Source organism: Perissodus microlepis, chromosome 22 (assembly GCF_051167445.1).
Source record: "Perissodus microlepis isolate ML-2025 ecotype Zambia chromosome 22, ASM5116744v1, whole genome shotgun sequence".
Classification (NCBI taxonomy): Eukaryota; Metazoa; Chordata; class Actinopteri; order Cichliformes; family Cichlidae; genus Perissodus; species Perissodus microlepis.
This window is the reverse complement of record NC_140481.1, coordinates 4,070,097-4,096,022: the sequence shown is the minus strand read 5'-3', so window position 1 is coordinate 4,096,022 and position 25,926 is coordinate 4,070,097. Positions and strand designations below refer to the sequence as shown.

Here is a 25,926-nt window from a genome sequence, read left to right as displayed (position 1 = left end):
ACCCGTCATGTAATGAGGGCTTAAAACCCCAGCTGCGACTCTTTGTCTTATACTAATTGGTGATTCCTGAATAGAAAAATGACTAAAAGGTGATTTAAAAACCCAGAAAACACAACAATCCTCTAATTTTTGGCTAAAACGATTAAACACAGAGGTGCTGGCTGCTAGCAACAGATTTGTCGCTGCATTTCAAAAACATCAAAAGATAAAAAACCTTTTGAACCCCAATTTCTCTTCCCCTCTCTCACTCTTTGTGTGTGTGTGTGCTGCTGTGTCTACGTGGCTCTGTGGGGGATGCGTGCTAAACTGAGGCAGTCACAGAAAGGTCACTTTAGGGATGCAGGAGACTCACCAGGGGGTTCCTGAAGAATTCATATTTGGCATAATTCTTCCTGAAGAGGAATTTACTGTCACCACTCATGGAGGCTTGAACCTGAACCACCAGCTCGTGGTCCTCCACACATCTCTCTGAATGAGGGCACAGACACAGGCAATGTTAAAAAAAGAAATTGCCCTCTGGGGACGGCGTCGGACAGAAACCGTCCGGTTTTAAATCTGCGAGCGCGGCTTTTAGGGCTCATTTGTATACTAAAAAGATTTTCATGTCAAAAACACCGTTCATTGTTCTTATTTAGATTCATTTTAGGGATTCATCCACAGCATAACAAGCAGCTCTTTTGCATACATTTCCACTTTTTTTCCTCCCTCCTGTGTTGACAGCATATTTAGAAGTGTCCTTGTCACTAAAGGACTTACTGTGAGGCTGAACAAAACAGCTTTTGAGGTGCTGAACCTGAATGTAATTCCAGTGAAATGTGCCATACACTGGAACCGTCGAAGGATATTTTTATTTTAAAGTGTCTCGCAGAGTCACAGAGTATTAATAAGCTGTTCACATATATGAATAAATACAAGAACCTTTTGTTTGCTTGCTGCCAATCAGAAGAATGCTAGCTTGTTTCAGATAGAGGATGAACAAAGATAATAATAAGGATTATTTAGAACTGTGATTCATGGAAAGCTGCTATGCCAGAGTCCATGAATTAAAAACATGCAGAGATGCATATAAGATGTCTCCAGCAGAAATTTAGCCACATTAACCCCCACATCAGCATTGTGTACAATGACGCAGCAAGAAATAAATACTTTTTATTTAAAAAAAAAACATCGGCTGTTACTAAGAGACGGGCGAGGAACTAAGAGGTTAAATAAGGAGGGGCGGCGAAGAGGAAGAAGCGCTGTGAGGCAGAGGAGGGAGGAGGTGAAGGTGGTGGTGTTGGAGGAGGAGGGGGGGTTGCAGGAAGATGATGTCATTTATTTAGGCTGATTGCTGAGAGCAGCAAAGCCATAAGCAAAGTACAAACCACAGACAAACACACAACCACACATTACAGGCTCAGATAGACCTAACCTGCTCACTGTGCACCACGGAGGTCCAGTTACTTTCTTTTCTGTGTGTGCGTGCTTGTGTGTGCGTGTCCTCGTCTATCTTAAGTTGAGGGCATATGATCTCAGAGTGATGCAGGTAAGAATTTGATAGTGGTGGGATGTTCCAGTTAGACGTGGACGTGCAGGCAGGGTTCTCCTGTTTCACTGAGGCACAAACACACATTTCTAAACTGAAGCTGTACTCACTTCTTTTTTTCTTGCTTAGCTCTGGCTGTAGTTAAGGGGTGGAAATGTCTGGACTCTGCGCGCGTCCGCTCGTGCACGCCCTCGTTGGCTACAAGCGGGGGAATTTCCTGTGGACAGTCAGGAAAGGGCCGATTGGCTAGAAAGGCTAGGGGCTCGTCCAATAGAGACCGGCGATTGGTTCCTCGCAGCTCTGGTATGACGCTTCAGTCCCAGGCCTCTCCGCCCTCCACCCCCACCTTCTGTCTGTCTCTCTCTTTCTTTCTCCCTTCATCTCTCCTTCCCTTCTTCCCTCTCCTCTCCTCTCTGCTCCTCACCTCACATTCCATCGCTCCGGTGCACTTTTTTTCCCCCCCCAGAAACGCAGATCAAGCAGGAAAGCACAAAGCAATCCTTTGACTCTAAAAATACGACTCGAGAGGAGGAAAGCCTCATTGAGGACAAAGGCAGACCCAGAGAAGAAGAAGAAAAAAAAGTAAAGCTTCAAAAGGGACACACGGCAAAAGTGAAGAAACGAAGCACGAGTCCTATGTTTTCCTTTTTTTTCCCGCCCCCTCTACCTCTTTTTTCTCGCTCCCCCCACCCTCTCTCTGAGCAAACTATTTGGGAGGGAAAAGCATGTGAGTAGAACATGGAAAATGCTTAATCCTACAAGCACCACACCTCCCTCTCAAGTGGTAAAGCCATGCAAACACTGGTACTGTGATCAAGTGAATACACAGGGCACACACACCTGCAGAAAAGCACAAGCAAGGCAAATATGCAGAGATTTAGCAGGAAGCTTTTATTCTCTTATTAGAAGCTACAAGAAAAAAAATTCCTTTTTTCATGGATCGCATTATGTGGCCTACATGCTTTTTTCTTTTAATCTACAGGAAAGTAAAATCAAAGCTCCCAGTTTTTTTTAGAAAATGTTATAATGTAACAGATTTGTAACAATCTGACGACCTCACTGAAACTTCTAATGGTGTTTAATCACCTTTTCATCACTGCATAAACACAATACAAGACTGAAAAACTGCACCAAAGTAGCTTTAATCCCTTTTCTTGCAAAAAAGAAAGGAGGAAAAAAAAAGGCGAGGATCGAGCATCGCTGTCCGCACTGGGATCCACACAGAGCACTGAGATTCTTACCAATGCCGAGGATGGGGTGGTGCTCCACCAGCGACCAGGCGCTGTCGTCCAGGCAGTGGCTCTTGTAGACCAGCAGCTGGCACACATCTCGAGCCGTCATGTCGGCCGGGATCTCCACGACTTTGCCGGCCCCATCCTCGCTCCACACCTTCACTATCTGAAAGCACATACACACACATAAGAGGGATGGTGAGGATATGTGTACATGACAGCAGCAAAGGTCATGTTTTCAAAAACAGGTATGAGGCATGGAGGAGCATTTGCAGAGAGAGGAAAAACAAAAGCTGAGACTACAACAGATCACCAGCTGCAGTTACCTCCATAACCAGGTGCTCTGGTTGGTCCCGTTCACAATATTCTGTCACTCGAACACGAGAAGGTCTTAAAATAAGAAGAAGGATGACGTCCAGGAAAGGCTGGCTGGTGCCTAAGTGTTTAGTTCAGCCCTTTTTGTCCGCAGCAAACGTACGTCAGCGAAACGGACGTTTCCCCTCACATACGAGAATATCTGCACTTGGAAAAGCTTAAAAATCTGCCCCCCCACCCCGACATTTGAACTTTGATGGCGAAACCGTGTGGTGGATTTATACGTGTTGTATATTGTCATTAAAAATGTCACCGCTGGGAGCAGCAAGCGGGCAGAGTTCAAAGTACCTCCCAGTGTTGCGCCATTTTGAACCATTTCAGCCAAAGTGCCCAGACCGACATTTAAGCCGGGTGTATTTTTTTTTTGGCTTCTTCAAGTGTGTTGCTGCACAGATAACCACAGGCCAGCTGCTTCACACCACTCTACGAGCAGATTCACACACACATAGGGACAGATTGCCCTCACAAATATGAGCAAACCACAGAGGCAAAATTATCTTCTAAATCTCAGAAATGGTAGGTGGTTCTTGTGTGTGTTCTCACACGCCCACGTCCCAACATCCTCTGGTCACAGCCAGGGATTCGGCTGCCCTGCACTTCACAGACGGCCAACCAGGGAGCAACTGTTGAAAATTACATGAAACAAGAGAAAAACCTATTGATGGGCGAAGGGCTGGAAGGTGGTGGGCGGCTGGCGGGCGGCTGGGGGGTTCACGGAAAATTAATTCAGACCAAGGCCCCCGTAGAACGGGAATGCGTAAAAACGCCAAGTAAACGGCAGCCACGGTGGTCTGGAAACGACACAGAGCGTCAGGAGCAACAGCATGCAGACATGGAGAAAAACTCCCAGCGCAACCAGAAACAACGTCACGGCACTCTTTGCCCCTGCAGAGCCCGAAGACCGCCTCCTCTCTTCCCAGATGCCACAAAGGAGGGGGGACAAAAACTGCATTTATGACGCATTAGTTTGTTTGAGAAAAGTTTTAAACACACTGACCTGAGGGGGGGATGCAAACTGGCAACCAGACACGCACACACAAAGCTGATGACAGAGACCCATAAAAGAAACAAACACACACACCCACACACACATGCAGAAGTCTCTTACCTCCACAGCCTGTAAGAGGCAACAGTCTGGAGAGCAGGATGGCATTTTCACACTGAGACGCTCTCCAGTGACACACAGGGACAGAGAGAGAGCGAGAGAGAGAGAGAGAGAGAGAGAGAGAGGGGAGGGGAGGGGAAACAGGAGGCGAGAGGAGAGGAAGTCAGGAAGAGAGAGAGAGAGAGAGAGGGAGAGGGAGAGGGAGGGACGGATTGGCAAGGAGAGCGCTAGAGAGGTAAGAGGAAAGAAGGGGGAGGAAGTGACAGAGGAAGGACGAGAGAGGAAGAGAGAGAGAGACAGCCCCCGACTTCTCCAGTCTTCTCGTGCTGGGCAGCATAAAGACTGAGCTGCAAGGAGTGGTATGAACAGTAGCTCCTCTCCTCCTCCTCTTCCACCACTCCCCTCCCTCCCTTCGTCTCCTCACACGGGATTAACCCAGTGTGGGATTTTTAAAACGGTGAGCTGCTACCTGTCACGTACGCTCTTATCTTCAGGGTTGCTTTTCAATCCTCTCCTCCAAACCCGACTTCCCAAAAACAAAACACTGTCAGCTCCTTTTACTGATGGCGCCACACCAAAAGTAGCAGTCCCTCTCCCTGAAACACACCCACACCTCCTCACATGCACGAGGACAGAAAGAACAAGCTCAAACTACTAAGCCAATCACTGAGCAAACACACACACACACACACACTGACATTTTCTTTGAGCTGCCTAATGGTTTCAATTTCTAACCCCTCCCTCCCGCTTGTCCTCCCTCCTCTTCCTCTCCTCCTCCTCAGCTGTATGTGAAATACTGTGAGACGGTGTTAGGACCAGAGCAACATGTGTAACGCACAATGACGGCTTCAAGGGTCGCTGAGAAGGCAGCAGGAAGTCTTAAAGGCAAAAAAAAATGGAAGAAAAGTTGGGGTGATTCGATCTGAAGCTGCACGGATCACGTGCCGGCTGGGCAAACAGTCTTTGGGGTGGGAATGGAAGGGAGGGCTAGAAATGGAGGGATGGATAGATGGATGGATAGGCGGGTAGGTTGGTCAGCAAATCTGGCCGGCCTCAGCAGAAGGAGGAAAAAGAAACATGCCGATAAAGAAAAAGAAGTGTGTGTGTGTGTGTGGGGGGGAGAATAGAAAGAGAAAAGAGCGAGAGCTATGGAGGAATGTCAGTAATGCAATACTGAGTCATAATCAGGCTCATGTGTAGAGCACAGGCCGGCCCAGCTGGCCCCTAATACAGTGTGCACGCCAACTATGAGGTGCATGTGCTCCAGCACACACACGGGTACAAAGGGGGAAGACAAAATGTAAACTATGAAGACGAGCTCCAGGAGCTTTTTTTCCCTACACGTTACTGCTCGACGTTTGCTCCAGCCTCATGCTGCAGTTTGGCACTCAGAGGTCTTTCTGAGTTTACGTTGATTACAGATATTAGAGAATCCCAAATATGATGAGAGAAAAGATTGGAAGAGATAATGAGCTCAATTTTGGAGTCTTCAATTTGTGTTTTTCGACTCTTTTTAGTCGATGTTTTTACTGCCAGGGTCCTTGGAAAGTTTAAAATCCCTTTACCTAGTTTCATGTTTCCATCATGAAACTTAGCTCACCTTGCCGCCCCCCCTCCACTTCCCTCTCATCTCTCTCCAGGCTGAGGCTGAGGTTACACGCCTCCTGCTGCTTATAGCAACACATAAAGAGGGCCGTGAGCAACAATATACCGGACTGGAAGGTCATGGACAGACACCCGCGTGCACACACACTGCACACATCGGGTCAGAGGTCAAACAAAATAACTTACACCAGGGTCAAACCCACTTGACCAGGAAGTTTATGGGACCTTAAACCACAAGCTAAAAGTGACACACACACACACACACACACACACACACACACACTTTGAGTTTACTGTGTAAATCCATGCCAGTGCCACTGTGAGAAGATCCACAGGGAGCATAGTTGAAACTTCTTAACATGTTTTTTTCCGTCATGTAAAAACTTTAAGTGGCACAACTGATAAACTCTGGAAGGCTTTACTGTTTCTTGGCCATTGTGAGAAATGGAAAATTGCATACATACTGTATATAAATGTGATTCTTGCTGCTCATCAACCATGAAATGTTCAGAGTATAGATTCATTCTCCTGTTTTCTGGCACGCAGGACATTTAGTGCAGCCAGCAGTACAATCCACATAAACAGACAAAAGCTGCAAATGCTCACCAGCAGGCAGACTTTCCTAAATATTTTAAATAATATTTACAAATGAAAAATGATGCACGCGACACTTTTAAAAAGAACCCCCAACCCTCCAGTTTCCAAGCATGTTGTTTGGGACAAACTGCTGTGCTGACAGCAACGCCCGGACACTGGCGGAGCTCCACCACCACCCCATTCTTGTCCTTGACGTTTCAAATCTTGCTAGATGTAGTCCAATGGCTGACAGGTGTAGGGTCTTTGACTATGGAGCCAAGCTGCTGTAATATATATACAATGTAATGTAGTGTCTTGGTATCATCAATGAGGCCGTACCATCAAACAGGCTGGTTTTTTAGGGTTTTTTTTAAACTGTGTGCTGATAAGAAGCCAGGTGGCCCCTCTCCTCTGTAACCCAGATGATGCAAGGCCTATAAATTAACATAAAGAAGTCCAAATTTTGGATTGGTCAGACCATAGGACAGTTTTTCACTTTGGTTCAGTGCATTCTTAAGGAGACATTTGGACCATGGAAGGCAGCAGTGTTTCTGGACTTTGTTCAAAGTTTTTGGTGAGGGGGTTTGGTTCTCCTTTAGGCATACATGCAGAGGATGAAATACAACAAATACCTACAATTTTCCATTTTCCTTAACTTTAACTGAATACTCTCGGAATTTTACTTATTACAAATGTTTTATAAGCACATGTTTATCTTTAAAATAAATAAATAAATAACTTTATTACTCCACCTGAATTGTTCCACCAGGAGTTTATTTCAGCATCACACGTTTTCCAGTCTCCTAAACATTTTTAATGGGTTGTTATCATCCAATGCAAAATAAAAAATCTGACTGACGCACTTGAGAAATGTCTCTATGGACATCTGTTTCTTCCATCTTAACAACTGTTCATCTAGGCCCCTTCAAACTCTACAGGTTTATTGCTACCCCTCTCTGAGCCTGGTTCTGTCGGAGGTTTCTTCCTGTTAAAAGGGAGTTTTTCCTTCCCACTGTTGCCAAGTGCTTGCTGAAAGGGGTTCATCTGATTGTTTAGGTCCTCTCTGCGTTATTGTAGTTTCTGTACCACACAATCTGAAGAGCCTTAAGGTGAACGTTGTTGTGATTTGGTGCTATATAAATAAAACTGAATTTAATTGAATATTTTCAAACACTGAAAATTTATTACCAGCAGAAACCAACACCTCCACTGATAGCTGACTATGCAGCCACAGTCAGCTAACACACCCATCACTAATGCCAATTTTTGAATGCTGGGTGCTGGTGACTCCCACCCTGCTCTATTACAGCGTCATCTGCCTTTCATGTCTGAGTGGTCGGGTTTCAGGCCAGACAGAGCTGATTAGCTCTGCAGACAGGCCAAACTCAATTTTACCTCACTGGAGAGCCATCGCAGAACTTCGTCTAGTGGCTCGTTTCCCTGCGACCCACCACGGACAGGGCACACCGTCTGTCCCACACACACTTGCGCGCGCACACACACGCACAAACATATATCAGCCAAAAGTTTGATGGATATCTACTGTTCAGTTTGAGGAACTTATCGGGTTTAAAGATCGCTCATGTGGGCACGGTGAAATCAATCCAGTAAGACAGAATGTACATCAAGTTTCTAGCTCCACCACACAGCAAAATAATTTTTTTTAAAAAGAGTTAAAAGAGCACATTAAGTTTCCATGCAAAGGTCCACATCCCTTCCACACATCTTCTTTCATCTAGTTTGTCTGAGCTCACCATTCTCCAGTTCCACAGCAAAATCAATACCTGCTGCATGGTTTGGTTATGTAGAGGATACAGTCTCACTGATCTTGTTTGATTAAAAACAAAAAGTCCAAAGAATGTGGGTAAACTCCCTCTTCAGGAATTTGGATTGAGCACATGTTAATATCAGAGCTGCAATCAGATGCCGACAAAGAATTTCTGTCTTCCAAACTGGGAGAAAAGGACCTGAAACAAGCACTGATCTGTACAGCACCCCCAAATGGTCAGAGCAGGAGGATGCAGCTGAGGATGCAGCTGTGGATACAGCTGTTGCTCTGCTTTACGATGAAATCTACGGAGGCTTTGCTGTGACTGCTTTTTCAGCAGAGAACATGCAAAAAGTTCCTGCACCAGAACACCAAGGTCATTTCAGGGAAATATTCACTTTTAATATTTTGAATAATTTAGCGCCCAGTTATCTTTCTGATTTACTCCATTCATACAATCCCAACAGGGCACTTAGATCGTCCAACCATAGGCTCCTAGCACAACCTAGGACTCGAATGAAGTCGAGAGGCGACCGGGCCTTTGCATCCGTGGCACCCAGACTCTGGAATAACCTCCCCGTTCATATTCGCACTGCCAAGTCTATCCAGTCTTTTAAATTACGTCTTAAAACTTATTTTTTTACTTTGGCTTTTGATTCTGTCTAGTTGGCTGTTTTAGCTTGTTGCGTTGTTACCTATTGTTTGTTGTCCTCTTTTATTGTTTGTTTTAACTGTCTCATGTTTTTATTGACTGTGAAGCACTATGGTCAACACTGTTGTTTTAATATGTGCTATATAAATAAATTTTGATTTGATTTGATTTGATATTTCCACAATATTACAACACTAGCAACTACATTTTGAATCCCTTAGAAGACTTTTCATTGTTTCCGTTCATTATTATGATTTCAATGGGAAAACTGAATCTACAGTCTATTATGACAGAAATGACCCATGTAATCCTCAGAAATTACATTTCAAGCTTGAGTGAGTATGTGTGTCAGAGTCCCGTAAATCATCATGACACACACACGCACACACACACACACGCACACAGAGACATAACTGTACTGAATCCTATTCAGGTGAGTAACTAAATTAAAATTGATCACAAAGCATGATGATTTATGCGAGACTATGCAGCGACCTCGTGACTATGTAACAAGGAGCTTGTGCATCCTGTCATTACAGGCTGACTTGGGTGAGCAAGCTTTCACTGCCATCTTTACATGCACAGAGACACACACACACGCACCTTATCTGATTGCAGTGGGTCAGCAGACCATTGCGTGCAGAAGTACATCAGCTGACCTCAGACAAAGAGGGAGGTAGGAGTACTAAATAGAGACTGAATGACTCAGGGCTTTAGTCTTAAATTAGTTTTTAATAACACAGCTACAGATCACCACATGAATCTGCTTTTAACACTTATGTATAAGAATAACGACTGCATACAGAACAGCTATTAAATAGCTGCTCACAACAATATTTTGCATTATTTATTTAATAAATGTTTTCAAAACTTCTGTGTACCAGTGAATACTTACATGTTGTACTCACAGTCCTGTGATAAATGATTCAGCAAGACTTTTTCTCTTATCTTTATCTTCACATTGCTGTGGAGGAATTTTGGTCCACACTTCTTTACAGATTTGCTTCAGTTTATTGATGTTTGCAGACATTTGCTCAAGGACAGCACCACAGTAGGATGGGACTCAAGAACCAGTTCTTGGGTTAGCCTGAACTGGTTCCCAGTAGTTCAATTCCTTGGAGTTGTTAGGGGAATTGTTAGTCTGCTTGCCTATCGATCCCACTAATCAGTTCCACTTGCACTCACGCTACAATCAATTGATTTCAGTTCGTACATCTGAGGTGACAGCGGCGCAGTCTACAGCGTTATGGAGAGTGATGGTAAAGAGCGAAGTGCATCCAGGACAGACACAAACGCATTATGTTGCTAACACAACTTCAGCTTTTTCGCTAACGCTAAGCTAGCCAAGAACCAAGAGTGACGTTAACACGCCGAGTCAACGCCGACCCCGGCCCAGCAGCCACAGCCTGAGCAGTCAGGCTGCAGCCTCTGTTTCTACCTGTTCAAAGTGAAATCGCTGTGGAGATCACTTTGAAGTCTTTTTGTGTTGTTGGCTTTGTGTTCATATGTAATACTAAGAGAAAGATCACGTGTGTTCTCATTAGAATAGGGATTTGTGTTGGTGTGTAGGACTCTAGCCTCAGGTTTAAACTGTTAAATGGTAGTTCTAAGACTTTGTGTTTCAGCTATTTTACAAAGTAACATGAAAGTAATGTAACAAGTATTATAGCAAGTAATGTAATGCATTACTTCTAACAAAAGTGTTCGGGGTAATAATTACTTTTTTGAGTAACGACCGCAAAATGATCACAACAAAGAGGGGAAATACCTCCAACATGCACAAAGATTTGACCACAATGCAATCAATAAATCTGCATGAATGTAATGTCTTTGATATGCTGTTTATCAATGGTGGTGACTCTCAAAGCCAATGAGAACCCAGTGAGAATCAATAAGGAATCAATAAGTGATATCAGTAACAGAATCTGAATCCTTAAATTCTTGTTTAATGTTTCAATTAAGGACTCGCCAAAACTAGCCATTACAGTGTGTTTAATTTGCTATGCCCCAATAAGTAACTCTTATTTTAGGATGGTCTAATGTTAAATGACTAAATTAGGCTAACACAGAGATACAAAGCCATCAGATTTCACCCTCTGAGAAGTTGTTTTGATTTCGGAGTCTGGACCGAAGTGGTGGCAACACTGCTGAAAAATCATCCCTAGAGTCCTGCTGCTGGCACAGCTAAAGACCGTAGACCGCAGCCAAGTATGATTCCTCTTTGTACATAATCAGCTTTAACCTTTGAAATATTTTGCAAGCATCAAACATTTCAATAATGAAACCATGTGCTGAACAACAAACCATGAGAAAAAGGGGTTTTTCACATCCTTTTTTTAATTAAAACCCTCTTTTCTCTTAAATCTTTCCAGAAGAGGTCAGAGGTCAAGGTCACTGAAAAGGGTTCGGTGTCTTGCTCACTAACTACTTCAAAAGAATGGAGGTTAGCCAACACATGGGGCTTCGGTGCCTTGGTTGAGGCTGAGAGATTGGTCTCTATAACTACCGGGGCTCCCTGCTGTCACTGATGTTCGTAATGCCCTCTCTGGCCACAAATAAAAGCACAAGTTGCATCGCAGCCACGGTCACGGTGCCAAAGCAAACTCATTTGCCCAGCAATGACAGACAAAACCTGACCAAATCCTTGTGAAAGCCAGGGGAACATGACTGAACTCTATGGTGTAATACTGCAACAACATGCGTGGGAAATGGCCATTATCCAGTCCACTATTGAGCAGAATCAGACCACTGAAAGAAAGCTTCACAAATCAGCATCGTGTTAGTTTTTTATATTTCCAGCCTGCTTATGATTCTACGAGGACACTGCTCTACTGGCTCACAATGTGAGCAGCATATCGCTTTGAGAAAGACCGAAGCTCAGTGAAGAATGTCCAGATTCCAACTCTACAGCTGGAGGGAGCGAGATCCTCCGATAAACCTTTGCCAATGCAAATACAATGCAAGTATGTCTGCAGACCAACGCACGCATGTGTGACGGTCCCATCTGCATTGTTGTGTAAGTCATACTCAGCACTCCTCAGGCTTAAATATATTCACCTGATCTGCACATATCAATGCACATATTTACTCCAGCGCCAGTAAAATTTAAACTCGCTAACTTTCTGTTAGCTTAGATATAGCATTACACAAAATACAGTGAAAGCCTGAAAGGCCATGCTGTAGACAGTCTAACCCTAAATTTGCTGAATTTAAGGAATTTGATCAGTGGACGTTTTACTTAATTTGATTTAGAAAGAGCTCATTTTAGAGCATTAGAATCTATTAAAGTGTACAATGTTTCAAAAGGCATGCCCCAAAGCAGCCCAATCAATAGGAGGCTGGTTTAGGAAGATCTTACACAGTCAACAAATTAGTAAATAAGCAGCCCACAGACATGCCTGCAGCTCTGTGAGAGTGTACTCAGGAACGGCAGTGCTTGGAGCTAAATGCTAACATCAGCCTTGCCCTCTCTACTGTGCTCAGCAACAAAGCTAACACAGACATTTAGAAAAATAAGGATTAACGCATTCACCAGTTTGTTTATCGGCATTATAATCAGTATGAAGCACGCTGGTTACAAGTTACAGCAAGTTACATGACTTTTGCAGGTATTTAGTAATGAGCCAAAGTCATATTTGTCTGTACTTAATCAAGTACTGACAAATTTAAACTAAACTGCTTAAATGATTACTTAAGCCCTAGTTAAGTTTACACAAAGATTATTATTAATTATATGTTCCAGAAGGTCAACACCCAAAACAAAAAAGGATCTACAGGCTACACCAAAAGCCGCAATAACTTGTTAGTCAGTTTCAAATAAAATTTTGGAATCCTGACTAGTCCTCATGTGTTTACCTACATGCTAGACGCACAACTGAGGTTCAGCAAAATGTAGAGTTTATGGTGTCAGATGACACACGCAAGCTATGACACAGATATTAGAACTATATTAAAATTATTATTTTTTCTTTAACAACTGATTAATTATTTTGAAGAATCATGAATAAAAATAAGTTTTTTTTCCCCATTTTTATATTCATCACATTTGTAATACTCTTTTTCTCTAAGCCAGGTAGCATGGAGGTGAGCAAACGAGCCACGTGTGGCTGTGGAGTTGCTTGACTGAGACCCGTGATATAGTCAGACTGGGACTGGACTTGATATAATATCAGTATTGCTTAATTTCTCTTTCAGGGATTTCAGTTTTGTCCATAAAACTTTAGCACTTTGATGATTGGTTGATTAGGACCTCAGTCGATTATGGTTTGGAGACTAACCTGATAATATGCAGTAATTAGAAAAAAATGTGTATTTCCTGACCAGCTGGTATGTGGTTGCTGGTTATTAGTCACACCCAAAACTTCCTTGTGATTAATTTGTTTGCTAGCAGAAGGATGGTTTCTGTGTAGGACACCTCTCTGTAACCAGTTTCACACTGACAACAGCCAGCAAACACCCATTCAGGCAGGTCTCTAAGCCTGCATGAATAGGGCTTTAGCAGTTTAGCAAGGAATAGTCCTTCGATGGCGCCAGTTTCCAAAAAGTATTTACAACAAGTGTTAAGAGTGGAGTTAAACCAAATAGTTGGTTGGGAGGATTGAACATGTTGTCAGAAGGCTGCTGCTGTAAACCTCTTGAAAACTGAACTATATCTATTGCTTAGACTCCTACGATTGAAAACATGATTAAAATTGCTTAAAAAAGCACCAGCTATGAGACCCCAAACCAAAGAGGTAAAAGCCAAAGTCAAGAAGTTGGCTGGCTAAACTCCATGGCCATCCACCCGCCTGACACAGCCATCCCAGTTATTTATTAATGAATCATTGCTGACAATCAGTGGAGATGTTTCTTTACATGGGTGGTGTCCAGTTCCCATGATCCCCATCACCCTCAGCCACACATTTATCAGTCTCACAGCCACCTCCTCTCCTCCTTTGGACAAAATGCTTTTGCTGACTACGATAAACATGGTGGAATGTTAGAGGTGATTTTTCCACATGCTTTTTACTCCTTCCACAAGCTCTATCGCCTAAAAAGAAATACTACCGCCATCCTGTTTTTGTGCATTTAAGCACTGTTAAAGAATGTCCTGCCTGCTCTAAAGTGGTCACGAGCAATGAAAAATGACGCAAAGACAAATGAAAATGGTGCCAAGCCTCAGCCATTATCTGTATGAATAACTGGACAGAAAACACAAGTTAAAGCCGCGTGAGATAAGAGAAAAATAGAAACGTAACTGCTACTGGCTGGTTATTTGGCTCGCTGAACGAACAAGAACTGCGGACGAAATGAAGATGATCTGGGAAAGAGAAATGAAGCAATGTTTAGTCAGCTCTCACAGACTCGACCGCGCGCACAAAAGATCCTTTGTACAAACTGCAAACTTGCTCTCTGACTCCAGACCTTGTGAGTTGATGTCAACGAAATGCAAAAATAATGCTTTGGCTTATCACATGTCTATGTGCGTGTGTGAACTGAATAATGCCACCTGTGTGTGTGTATAACTGCATTAACAACACACAAAAAAAGTGTGCGTGTGTATGTAAAGAAAGCGAGCGAGTGAATAAGCATCTAAAATAACTTTTATTGTTCAGGGTGGGCATCCTGAAAACATCTTTGAGGAGGATGGAACATTCCTGGGACAGGAGGCTCAGCAGGGGGAAGGAAGGGCAAGGCTGTGACACACACACGCACACACACACACTCTCTCTCTCTCTCTCTCGAAGTGACGCTAGGAGCCGAGGTTGAAGCGTGTGAACCGGAAAAGGGCGCCTGTCTTGCCGGAGCCAGCAGACGGATTCAGAAGGTTCAGAGAGATCCGACCTGCAGATGTTCCCAGCCGTATTCCTGGCTCTGCCACGGGAAGTCTGCACTCTGTCCGCAGCATCCTGGAGACGCGGCTCACCTCGCTCTTCCACAGCAAAACATGTCCGTCACATGTCTGCATGCGTGTGTAAATGTGATTGATGATGATTCCACAATAACACACATGTACAGCCAGATAACCCCGGCTGAGTTGTTGTGTAATGGATAAAGGATGTGCGCAGCCAAAGTCAACACATGCTGCTCTGACCCGCACATAACAGGCCAGTCAGCTGGTTTGAAAACACACACTAACACAAATGCAAGATCTAATTAACATGAGCAACAAAAATGTAGCCAATCCCTTGACCGCATGTGCCTCTACCAAATCAGCTGTACCATTTTCAGTGATTGCGTGCTGGTGCACGTGGCGTGTGTGTAGGTGAACTTACATGGTTGTCAGAGGTCTGTATGGGGCTCAGAATAGGGGATCCAGTTAGGCTGCAGAGCTCAGGGAAAGGGTTGGGGATGGCTGGCAGCGAGGCTGGACGCAGCTGGTGCTCTTCCTGCAGGTTCCTGCAGAGGGAGACACACATTCATGACACTGCCTCAGGTTACCAGTGAGAGACTAACACTGGAGGATATATACACACATGATTATGGGTGTCATTTGGGTATAATAAGGAATACAAATCAACATGGTTTCAGCTTAAAAGTTAATCTGAACTCTGACCGGACCACTAAACTTTTTAAAAAGTTTAAATTCTAGCTACTGTAATTTATTCACACAGATTAGCAGAAGCTGTCCCAGGCTCACTCTGTTCAGTGTCACTCTGAATAATGACACTTTCAAACAGGGCACACTGATCTGGATATTCTGTTAAAGTTCAGAGTGAACAGTGGAGGAAAAGGACAAGAAGACGGTCGCTGCTCACTGACCACTGGACGGCCTCTGGCCTAGATATTAATCCATGTCTGTCTAAATAAACAACAAGCATTTCTCTTTAAAATGACTTTATCATGCTCAAATGCTCAGACTTGCTGCCAATTATTACACGTTTCTTTTAAATCGTTATGTTTCCAAGCTTACTTTACACTCATTGTGCAAGTATGTTCAACACATTATAACCTTTATTCTGCATGAAGATGGTTAAAATATTAAATTGCATAGACTTATAGCTCTGTCGGGCCTCTTTATTAGATCTGCAGTAATTTATATACAGTAGAGTTTCCATTGCATCGGCCTGACCTACCCCGCTGTCCACTTGCCTCAAAAGCCAGAGGAAGAGAGAGCAGTAGCAAGATCTGCAAAAGCTGCTGACAATAACAATGGAGATGGTCAGAAAAAGCAAAAACAGCTTGAACTGAAGGACCTGGGATGGGGGTGGGTTGCAAAGCACCTTGGACAGGCAGGGATTAATGTAAGCAAGTGACTACCTTTAGCTAATGCTAGTCCTTTAATCTCTTTCAATAGACACATTTGTTATGTTTACTCATTTATTACCTTGTTTACTCTGACTCTGCTTGGATCAGCTCATTTTTGTTTGTGCCATGTGGCCAAAAAGGAAACTGCAGTGCCCTCTGGTGAGTAAAATATGCAACATCAACACTCGTAACATGGTTGAAGGGTGTCGTCTCTTCTTTACGTGTGTAATTTTAACTTATCGGCTGTTATTAATGTCAACGTCGGTCAATTACATTAAACCTCTCATCATCTGTCGGCTTCTAACTATTACATTTGTAATATTTCTAGGTTTGTACATATTTATGTCCCACTCTTTGGAAATTGTGGAAACAGATACCCTGACGACCCCAAAATACAGTTACAGTAACATTAAAACGCTGGAGAACGCAATAAATATGATTTTTACAGAGTATTGCACTCTCTCGTTTAACACAGTGGTGCAGTGGTCAGCACTGTCTCCTCACAGCGAGCAGGTTCTGGGTATGAATGTCCTGGTCAGCCGGGATGTTTCTCCCATATTCCAAAGACAAGAATCTTAGGTTAACTGGCAATGTGAGGGTGCCAAAGGGCTTAAAGAGAATGAAATAACACGCTGTATGAGTGCAGTTAATCTGTGTAAGTGTTTATTGAGTCTACTCTATCAGAAGGTCTGGTGAGCAGGAACTCAAATAGAGTGAGGGAACACTGGAGGCAGATCGGTTGCCTGATCACCTGGTGCACCTGCCAGATTTTTAAAAACATGAGCAAACTGTGTGGGACAAGCAGTCAGACTGCAGTTTAGATCCATAAAATGAGAAATGCTCATCATCTCAGTTGAGGGTGTAAGGACGGTGGATGATGTTTGCGCTTCAGACCTTTGATGTCTACGTTGTTGATGTTTTGTTTTTTTAATTTATGACTTATTTTGTTGAACTTCTATTTCATTAGTGCGTAAGTTCACTGACAGTGATTAGAAGCAGTCAGTTTTCTTGTATGTATACACATGCTGTGGCCAGGAAAGCTGATTCTGATTAAACCCACAGAGAAGTTCAACACACATCTTAAATGTGGCAACACAAAAAAGCAATATATAATATCACTGCAACTACAGAGTTACCAGAAGTTAATTCAGTTTCAAATGAAACATGGTCACACTCTCCCCTTCTGTTCCTGATCATGGCCTTTAATAGTGGCCAGAAAAAAAAGGGTTACTGCAGAAAACTGTGATTTCACAGTGAAGCTGACCTTTGACCTTTCGGATATGAAACGTCATCACTCGTCCAAGGTGTTCCTGAGATAGCATGTTTACAAGAATGGCACAGACAGACAGATATATAATAACAGAGTGTTCTTTCGCTGGCAGTGCTGCGTTATCTTTTATTCATATCTTTATTTCTGCAGGTGTAGCAGCGCTATCAGCCGTCTTTATCTTGAACATAAACCAGTGCGATCAATGTAGAGGCCCAGGTTATGAGCATTTACCTGACAGCTTTGATGTGCATGGGTTGAGAGTGTCTCAGCCTTTCTCTGGAGGGGGAAGAAGAGGGCAGGGCTGGGGTGTGGCGACGGCTGTGTCCCAGGTAGGAAGAGTGCACCTGATGGTGGTGGTGAGGGGCGTGGCCGTTGTTTAGAAGAACCGCCGTGTCTGTCTGTGTGGAGTACACACTCTCCATAGAGGAGTTCATGTCATTCACCAGCTGCTCCAGATCCACGTCATCATCTGTGGATGCAGGTGGACAGCGGGATGAGCAAAGGGAGAATGAAATGAGTGACAGTGATGCATTGCATCTACAAGCAGCTGACAGTCATCAAAATCATCCCAGTGTAGTTTAACACTACAGCAACCAAAGTTAGTGATGAAGAAAACACAGCTGTGGAATCACAAGCAGGACAGTAAAGAAAAGAAAGGGTGACAATGCTGCAGCGCCCCCTGCTGGATGGCAGGACTACAACCTAAAATAGAAATTTAAAAAAAGTTATTTTTCACATTGTATTACACAACATTTTTATTTTAAGCAGGTTGTGTTATAGGCTCCATTATGAAAACGACACAGCATGCTCACCACATTTGGAAGTGTGGAAGACAGCCTGGGTATCAGGGGCGCTACCAAAGGGGGGCAGGGGCGGGGCACTGGCCACACCCCAAAATGGAAATTAACTAGGCATATAAATATTTTCTTTCTCTCTTTATTGCCATATTTCTTTTATTTTTAACCTATATTTGACAACAGCATAATAAAACTGTAAATTCTGCCATCCTAATATTTTTAGCGGCCCCTCATATGGCCACCACTATGAAAAAATTCTGGAGGCATCCCTGCCGAGTATCTCAGCTAAACTTTTACCAGCAAGAGAAAAGGTAGCCAGGAAGTCAGAAGTTTCATCAAACAGAATCCCGATGCAAGAATGCTTCCGGAGGACGAGAATTGCCAACTTATACTTTCAACTCACATGCCCAACTAACCCTATTAAAACATGTTCCCACGCCTATCTGCACAGTTTTCCAGCCTCGGCAGGCTCAGCAGTTGAGATAAAAGACTCAGCATAAGATGTAAAAAAAAAGAAAGAAAAAAAAAGAGGAACCAATAAAGTCTGATTAGAGAGACAATTGTGTCAGTGAACCTTTTCTTTATCTATGTCTGCAATTAAACACAGACTGGGCACTAGTTTTACTTTGAGCAAACAGCTCATAACCTTTGTATCATGTCTACAGTACATACTGAGACAATGACACTGAAATCTCAATGGCACTTTGATAGAGCAGCAATTTAAGCAATAAAAATATTGCCAGAAAAACATCACGGCCCTGAATTATCAAGCATGACAGCAGACAGAGAGAGTGAGAGAAAGCACAGCCCTGATGTGAAGTATCATTCTTCCTTGTGTTGGATTCCTCTTTGGCTTGGATTTCATTCAATTCCTGTGTAGTACACCACCTCCCTGGCTTGCCTTTGGCCTAACTGTGTGTAAACTGTCATTCAAGGGGCTGACAAGTCTTCCTGGCAGCCGGCAGCAGTTTCGAACCAGCACTCGCCCACAGACCAAACGACTAACCAAAGCAAACTAGAGTGAATGGGCCCCTGGTCGTGCAGGTCAGATGTCGACGCCGATCTTTTACTGTAAACTGTTATTAATTAACTAAAGCCAGGCCCGGATTTGCAAGCCCCACTTTGGGCTTCCCTCAAGGCTTTGATGCTGTTCATGTGCTACTTTCTGATGATGAATTGGTTCACTTCTTGCAGCACTCTATAATGCAAAATGAAATGCCCTCTGGGGACAGATGGAGATAATCCTGTCTATGGCAGTCATTACTAACCATTTTCCAACCTCGCAGCAATAGATTTTTCTACTCTAAACTTTCTAAAAAGTAAATGTGCACTGTCAGCTTGTGGGGGAAAAGCCTGCTAGCGGGAGAGAAATCTCTGTAGTGAATCAACTTTTATATAAGCTCTGTTAAACGTCCTCACAACTGTGGTCTCAATGTGTTTCGCTATGTGTGTGTATGTGTGTCTAAAGGCCTTTGGTCCTCTGTAAGTCCCACCCCAACACCACACACAGAATTCTTGACATTCCTCTCAGACGAAATTACAGCACTCTGGGAACGTTAACCAGGCCTGTTCATGGCACATGGTGGCCAAATGACTGGGACAAAGTAGGACATCAAAACAGACACACAGGAATAAGGACAGGACACTATGTGCACTCTGCAGTGCTGATGTACATGTGCGTCTAATTAAAGAGGAGAAATTTAAAAAGAAACGCAGCAGTGCACCGAATGTACACAAACACTGTGAACATACACAGTGAGAGCAGGGGGGAAAGCTGCTGCACCAAAAACAACAGGATTCGCTCATCTTAGGTTATAAAGAGTTATGCGTGTCACGCGCACACACAAACATAGAGCACAGTCTGGGACATTGGGTCATGTGATGCTGGGGTTCATGAGTGGGACATGGTTGTTGGGTGGGGGTGGGGGGGCTGTGTGTGCAAAAGATGTTCTAGGAAAAGAACAAGACCACGCATGAGGAGAGACAGTCATGGCTATTATATAAAGATGTAACATAATGTGGACTCATGATCTGCTTACAGAAGTAAAAGCGAAAGGTGTTGTCATTCGTCTCATTACTAATGTTGTTCCTTCCATAGCATAATAAAAGTTACGCTACTTTGTGATTTTTAGTAAAAGTTGCGTCCTTAAGAAGCAAGTCCAGCCAAGACCTGACAGATACATCTGGCCCTTCAGTTAATCCATTTATTATTCCCTGGAGCCTCATCAGAAATGGTCTCAGTGGACGGGTGGCTTTAAAGAAACCATTGCTAAGGAAGCAAAATGAGGAGAAAAGTCTGAAGTATAACAAATTACACAGGAAGTGTAGTAAAATCAGTAGAAACAGGTTGTTGTCAATGTGGATGGAGGTATAACAGTGAGTGTCTATATCCATCTATGAAACATAGTGGAGGCTCTGTCATGGTTTGGGGCGACATTTTACATTGAATGCAACACGATGATGAAACGATGAACACAGAAAAGTACCATCAGATCTCGACACAGATTTTCTTTTACTGATTAGCAAAGCCAGTAAACGCACACTTGGATAGAAAAACACACAATACTAATGTATCAACCCATAGGTTGGCCTCACAAGAGCCTAAACCACAACATTACTGAAGCAGTGTGGGTTCATCTAGACAGAAAACAGAACAAAAGGCAGCCAACATCCAAAAAAGAGCTTTGGAAGTCCTTCAAGAAGTCTGAAGAACTATTCCAGAAGACTACTTAAAGAAATTACAAGAGAGTTCAGCCTTTGTTGAAGAATAAACGTGGTAATAACAAATATTGACTTTAAAGCTAAGAAATGTACAAACTCTGTTTTCATCTTATATGCTGTATTTCCATCTATGTTTACATGCGTTTCTCTAAATGGCTGCAGCTACTTCTCATTTTACTAGCAAAATACAAAGAAATGAGGGTGGCTCAAGACTTTTGCACAGTGTTGTACGTTTGGTAGGATGCTAAAACTTAACATTTAGTCTATTTTTCTCTCAACTGCTAATGTGCATCAATGCAATGGCAAACAACACTTGCAATAATATTTAAAGTTGCTCACAGGAAGATTCTTCATCATCCTAATTATTGTGAGTTTGAAAGGTTTTGTTCTTGCTGCTAAAAGAGAACTTTTACAAAAAAAAAAAGTATCCCAGTGCCACTTTAAGAGGATAATGATGGTATCATTGGCATTCCTCCCCCTCCCCCTGTGGCTTGGCCCACACGGCGCTGCTGGCTATGGACAGGGAACCCAGAGGACATATAGAATGAAAATGTCTTCTCCGTCTCCTCCGCTAACTATAACTTGGAATGTAGATGACTCGCTGCAGCCGTCTGGCTAGCATCTGATGACAAAACCTACCATACAAACGTGGCCAGTTCAGTCCTGTAAGATCCCAAAATATACTGAATGAGTGCTCTCTGTCCCTGGCCACGACAACCTGCAATCATCGATCTCTGACAGCAGTCTAGAGGTCAGCGAAGAGAGCTGAATGTTCAGATTTTCAAGGGCAAAGGCGCAACGGAGTTCTTTTTATGCAACAAAAACACAGGGGTTATATTTAGCATCCTTTTTGCGTTGGTACTTTCTCAGTAGGTTTTTCTTGCTGCTGCTGTTTTTTATTTGAAAAGCATTTATGTTGTCAGTGCATTTACATTTTGCATTGTTGGAGGCACAAACACTCTCAAAGTTACTTTAGTGTGTAACTACAGGTGCATAAAATGAATGATTTTCTATCGTGACAATGACTGTTACTGCTGTGAAAGCCTCAAGCTATCAGCAGAAATCTGCTTATTACTCAGCTGCAGGACCGGAGGACAGCACATAAATCAGATAAAAGAAAATTATGAACAAAATATTAAATCTACTGTTAATTGGTGGGCTTACATGCAGATGACAACATGTCATCAGATTGTAAGAAAAAAAAAACCCCACATCTAGCATAAATGAAGGGCATGTAATCTGAGCCAGTCATGATCTAAAAATACAGCACATCCATCAGTGAGGCTGAGGTAAGGTTCAGCTACCAACCAAAGCCAGAATGAAACTGGAGATGGGTGACTTTGACTCTTGCCTTTTCAGTGAAGTGAAGTGTTGTCCTGCACAACATTTTATCAGATAAACTATATACAGTCCTGTAATAAACTAAGTACATCCCTACTGCCTCCATAGGAAAAGAGGGTAAGTAGCAGCCAAGTGTTGCTAACGTGATTACTGAACATCATTCCCCTTTAATCACTATCTCTACTTTTAAGATTAGGCTTAAAACTTTCCTTTTTGCTAAAGCATATAGTTAGGGCTGGACCAGGTGACCCTGAATCCTCCCTTAGTTATGCTGCAATAGGCTGCTGGGGGACTCCCATGATGCACTGAGTTTTTCCTTTTCAGTTAATAGACCTCTCTGCATTAAATCGTACTTGTTATTAATCTCTGGCTCTCTTCCACAGCATGTCTTTATCCTGTCTTCCTTCTCTCTCCTCAGCTGGTCACAGCAGATGGCCCCGCCCCTCCCTGAGCCTGGTTCTGCCGGAGGTTTCTTCCTGTTAAAAGGGAGTTTTTCCTTCCCACTGTCGCCAAAGTGCTCATAGGGGGTCATTTGATTGTTGGGTTTTTCTCTGTATGTATTATTGTAGGCTCCACCTTACAATATAAAGCACCTTGAGGCGACTGTTGTTGTGATTTGGCGCTAGACTTCATTTGGCATGCTAAATGTTAAATTTCATGATTAAAGTACAATTAGAGGAAGACTAAACAAGTATAATTTATTTGGAAGGGATTCCAGGAGAAAACCTCTTCTCTCTAAAGAGAACATGGCAGCACAGCTTGCGTTTGCATGCTTTCATCTGAACAAACCACGACTTCTAGAACCATATTTGGAATAACACCGGATAGAGAGCATACAGCAAAAATTCCTCATACCAAACTGTCAAGCACGGTAGTGGAAGTGTGATGATTTGGGTTTGTTTGGCACCTACAGACCTGGACACATCCTCTTTATACCAAAGTATTCTAGTGACAAATGTGAGGCTATTTGACTGTCAGCTAAAGCTGGCTGGAAACTGGAACCTACAGCAGAATAGTGGTGGGACCTCAAGAGAACTGTGCACAAATGAATGCCTGCAAACCTCAGTGAATTGATGCAAAGTTGGAATGATAATGTAAGAGACTGATAGTCTCTAGCAAGTCTTACGGAAAATGATTACTTCAAGTTATTACTACTTAAGGTGGTTCTGCAAGCTCCTAAATCATGTACTTAGTTTTTCTAGTACTACGTAGAGCCCTGTGAATTATATAGACAGATATCAAGAGAGATAAGTACACTGCTGAAAATACAAAGAAACATTTTTTAATCAGAGTATAGCATCAAACTAGTTAAACTTCTGGGACACTGATTCGGTCAGTCAAGTGGCAGAGGGAGTCGTTAATCAGTTTCAGTGGTTTTAAATCAGGAAGTTTTACAAGTGGAGGCCACTGACATTTTTTCCCTCCACATCTTTTCTGGCTGGTTTTCAGTAGTTTTGTATTTAGCTATGGTCAGCGTCATTACTGTTAGCATGAGGCGATACGTGGAGCGTAGAGAGGATGCACAGGTAGTCCAGCTTGTCCAAAATGGCACATCAACACGTACCATTGCCAGAAGTTTGCTGTGTCTCCGAGTACAGTCTCAAGAGCATGGAGGAGATTCCAGGAGATAAGCAGTTACTCTGGGAGAAGTGGACAGGGCCGTCAAAGGCCCTTAAACTATCAGGAGGACCGCTATCTGTTTCTTTTTGGAAGGAGGAACAGGATAACCACTGCGAGAGCTACAGAATGACCTCCAGCAGGTCACTGGTGTGACTGTCTCTGACCAAACAATCAGAAACTGACTTCATGAGGGTGACCTGAGAATCCTAGTGGACCCTGTGCTCACTGCCCAGCACCGAGGAGCCTGATTGATTTGCCATAGAATACCAGAATTGGCACTGTGTACTTTTCACTGTTTAGAACAGGTTCACCCTGTGTAAACAAACCAAAGTGATTCTTTAATTTGTTTGAACAGTCTATTATTTTGTGTACAAAATATATGATCATATATTACATAACTGAGGGGCTGACTATTTATCTGCATGTTATCAGCTGGGTTTGGGAAATGGATGCATATACTGGTTATTGGCCATGTCCATAAATTTTTGCAGGCCAGTTTTGCTTTATTTTTATTGTTGTACTTGAGAATTAAACTTGGTAAATGTTTAACTTAAAAAACAAAACAGAGAAAAGCTCCAGAAACTAGAAGCATAATTTCAATGGTTCCTTGTGGAGACTTGTTCCTTGTTGGTTTGTTGAGTTACTATACAAAGTTGTGCACAGACTGAGAGATTCTTGCGTCTATTGTGCCAATGCATTCACATTTGCATGATCTTGACCCCATATTTAATTGCAGCAGTCACACTTTACAAGCTATCACTAACAACAAGAAAAGATTCTGGAAGTGCTGTTTTACTGTCTAGTGTGTGATAGTGGCAAACGGCTGATCACTCCAGTGGCGTCACTGCCTGAATAGAGTATGAACCTGCTGACCTCCTACTATCTACAACCCTGACCCACAGACCTATGGCTTACTTTCTATGAACTCCCTTCTGCCCTGAACTGTTTGACCTATAGACCTATGTAAGCACCCATTCACTTATTGTAAAACCATGTCAATGGTCAATGGTCAATGGTAACTTTATTGTCCCTAACGGGAAATTGATTTGCAGTATGTCCGTACAAAGAAACAAACAGACAACCAACACATCACATACACTCACCAAAATAATATAATATAAGCCTGAGAAAACAACCTAGATTTTTCATCAAAAAAGTGCAATGTGCAATGTTTACAATGCACTTACACGAGCATGACCAACAAGCAGCAGAAGTGAAGCCAGTCCAATAAATCACCAAACCAAAAGAAAAAAAAAAAGCTAATCCACAGGATAACCACTAGCCAAGAAGAATTCCCAAGATTTTCCTGGAAGTGTGAATGAAATTCTGGAAATATAATGGGGGCAGATTTAATACTGAGGCACTGTGGGGAAGGGAAGGGTTCAAAATAGTGCCGAGCAGCGGTAGAGGGAGGGGAGAGTTTAAAATTTGTCAATAACCTCTCCATCTGGAGAGCATAGCATGTAGTGATGGAGGGAGACAGTGTCCTAGATGGAGATAGAGCAGGAGGGGGGGATTTCTAGGAAGACAGGAAGAGCGTTAAGAGGCTGATAAATTGGTTTTGATCCCATAAAGAAAGGTATGAAGAAAGGAAATGACAAAAGAAATATAGATGGAAGGATTTCATTAATCACTCAGGACATACCAGAAAAGACCAACGGTAATAACCAGTTATTATAATCCAAACTAAATTTTCCAATTTTCTTTAATAAATAAATCCAACATAGGTTCAAGAAGGAGAAGAGAAAAGAGTTACCATGGTGATGTGGCAAATTCTGACTGGCTGAGCGCTGAAAGCCAGGAACAATAAGCTCGTCAGGCCTGCGAGTGGAAGTGCGGTCCATCCTTTCCTGTCCCAAAAAAAAGTAAAGGACATAAAAAAAACATATAAAAAAAGAACAATTTTGACCACGTGGTTAAAAAAAAAGCCTCATGCAATGTGTTTAAGATGTCAGATATTTTAGTAAAACGGGAAGACAGCGTGTCAGTTTCACAGAGTTCAAATGGTCGGGCAAAGGGTGGGTTCAGGCCTCTGCTGCCGAGGAATGCCAAGTCAGACATTCAGAGCCCGGTGACACTTTGTCACTGTGGCTTTCTGACCCCTCTGACCTT

General features: G+C 42.9%; 1 protein-coding gene across 4 annotated transcripts in view; it reads right to left on the bottom strand.

The window, feature by feature from the left end:
* Positions 1-25,926, bottom strand: part of LOC146362446 (growth factor receptor-bound protein 10-like) — a 49,363-nt gene that overhangs the window by 14,941 nt on the left and 8,496 nt on the right. For 3 of the 4 annotated variants that reach the window (XM_084918825.1, XM_084918826.1, XM_084918827.1), the window contains exons 3-7: positions 25,571-25,664; positions 17,567-17,804; positions 15,093-15,216; positions 2,767-2,923; positions 353-468 (exon numbers count right to left, since the gene is read on the bottom strand). In XM_084918825.1, coding sequence (XP_084774951.1) covers positions 353-468; positions 2,767-2,923; positions 15,093-15,216; positions 17,567-17,804; positions 25,571-25,664 — 729 coding nt within the window. The remainder of the gene's footprint in view (positions 1-352; positions 469-2,766; positions 2,924-15,092; positions 15,217-17,566; positions 17,805-25,570; positions 25,665-25,926) is intronic. The other variant, XM_084918828.1, reaches the window with a different exon arrangement.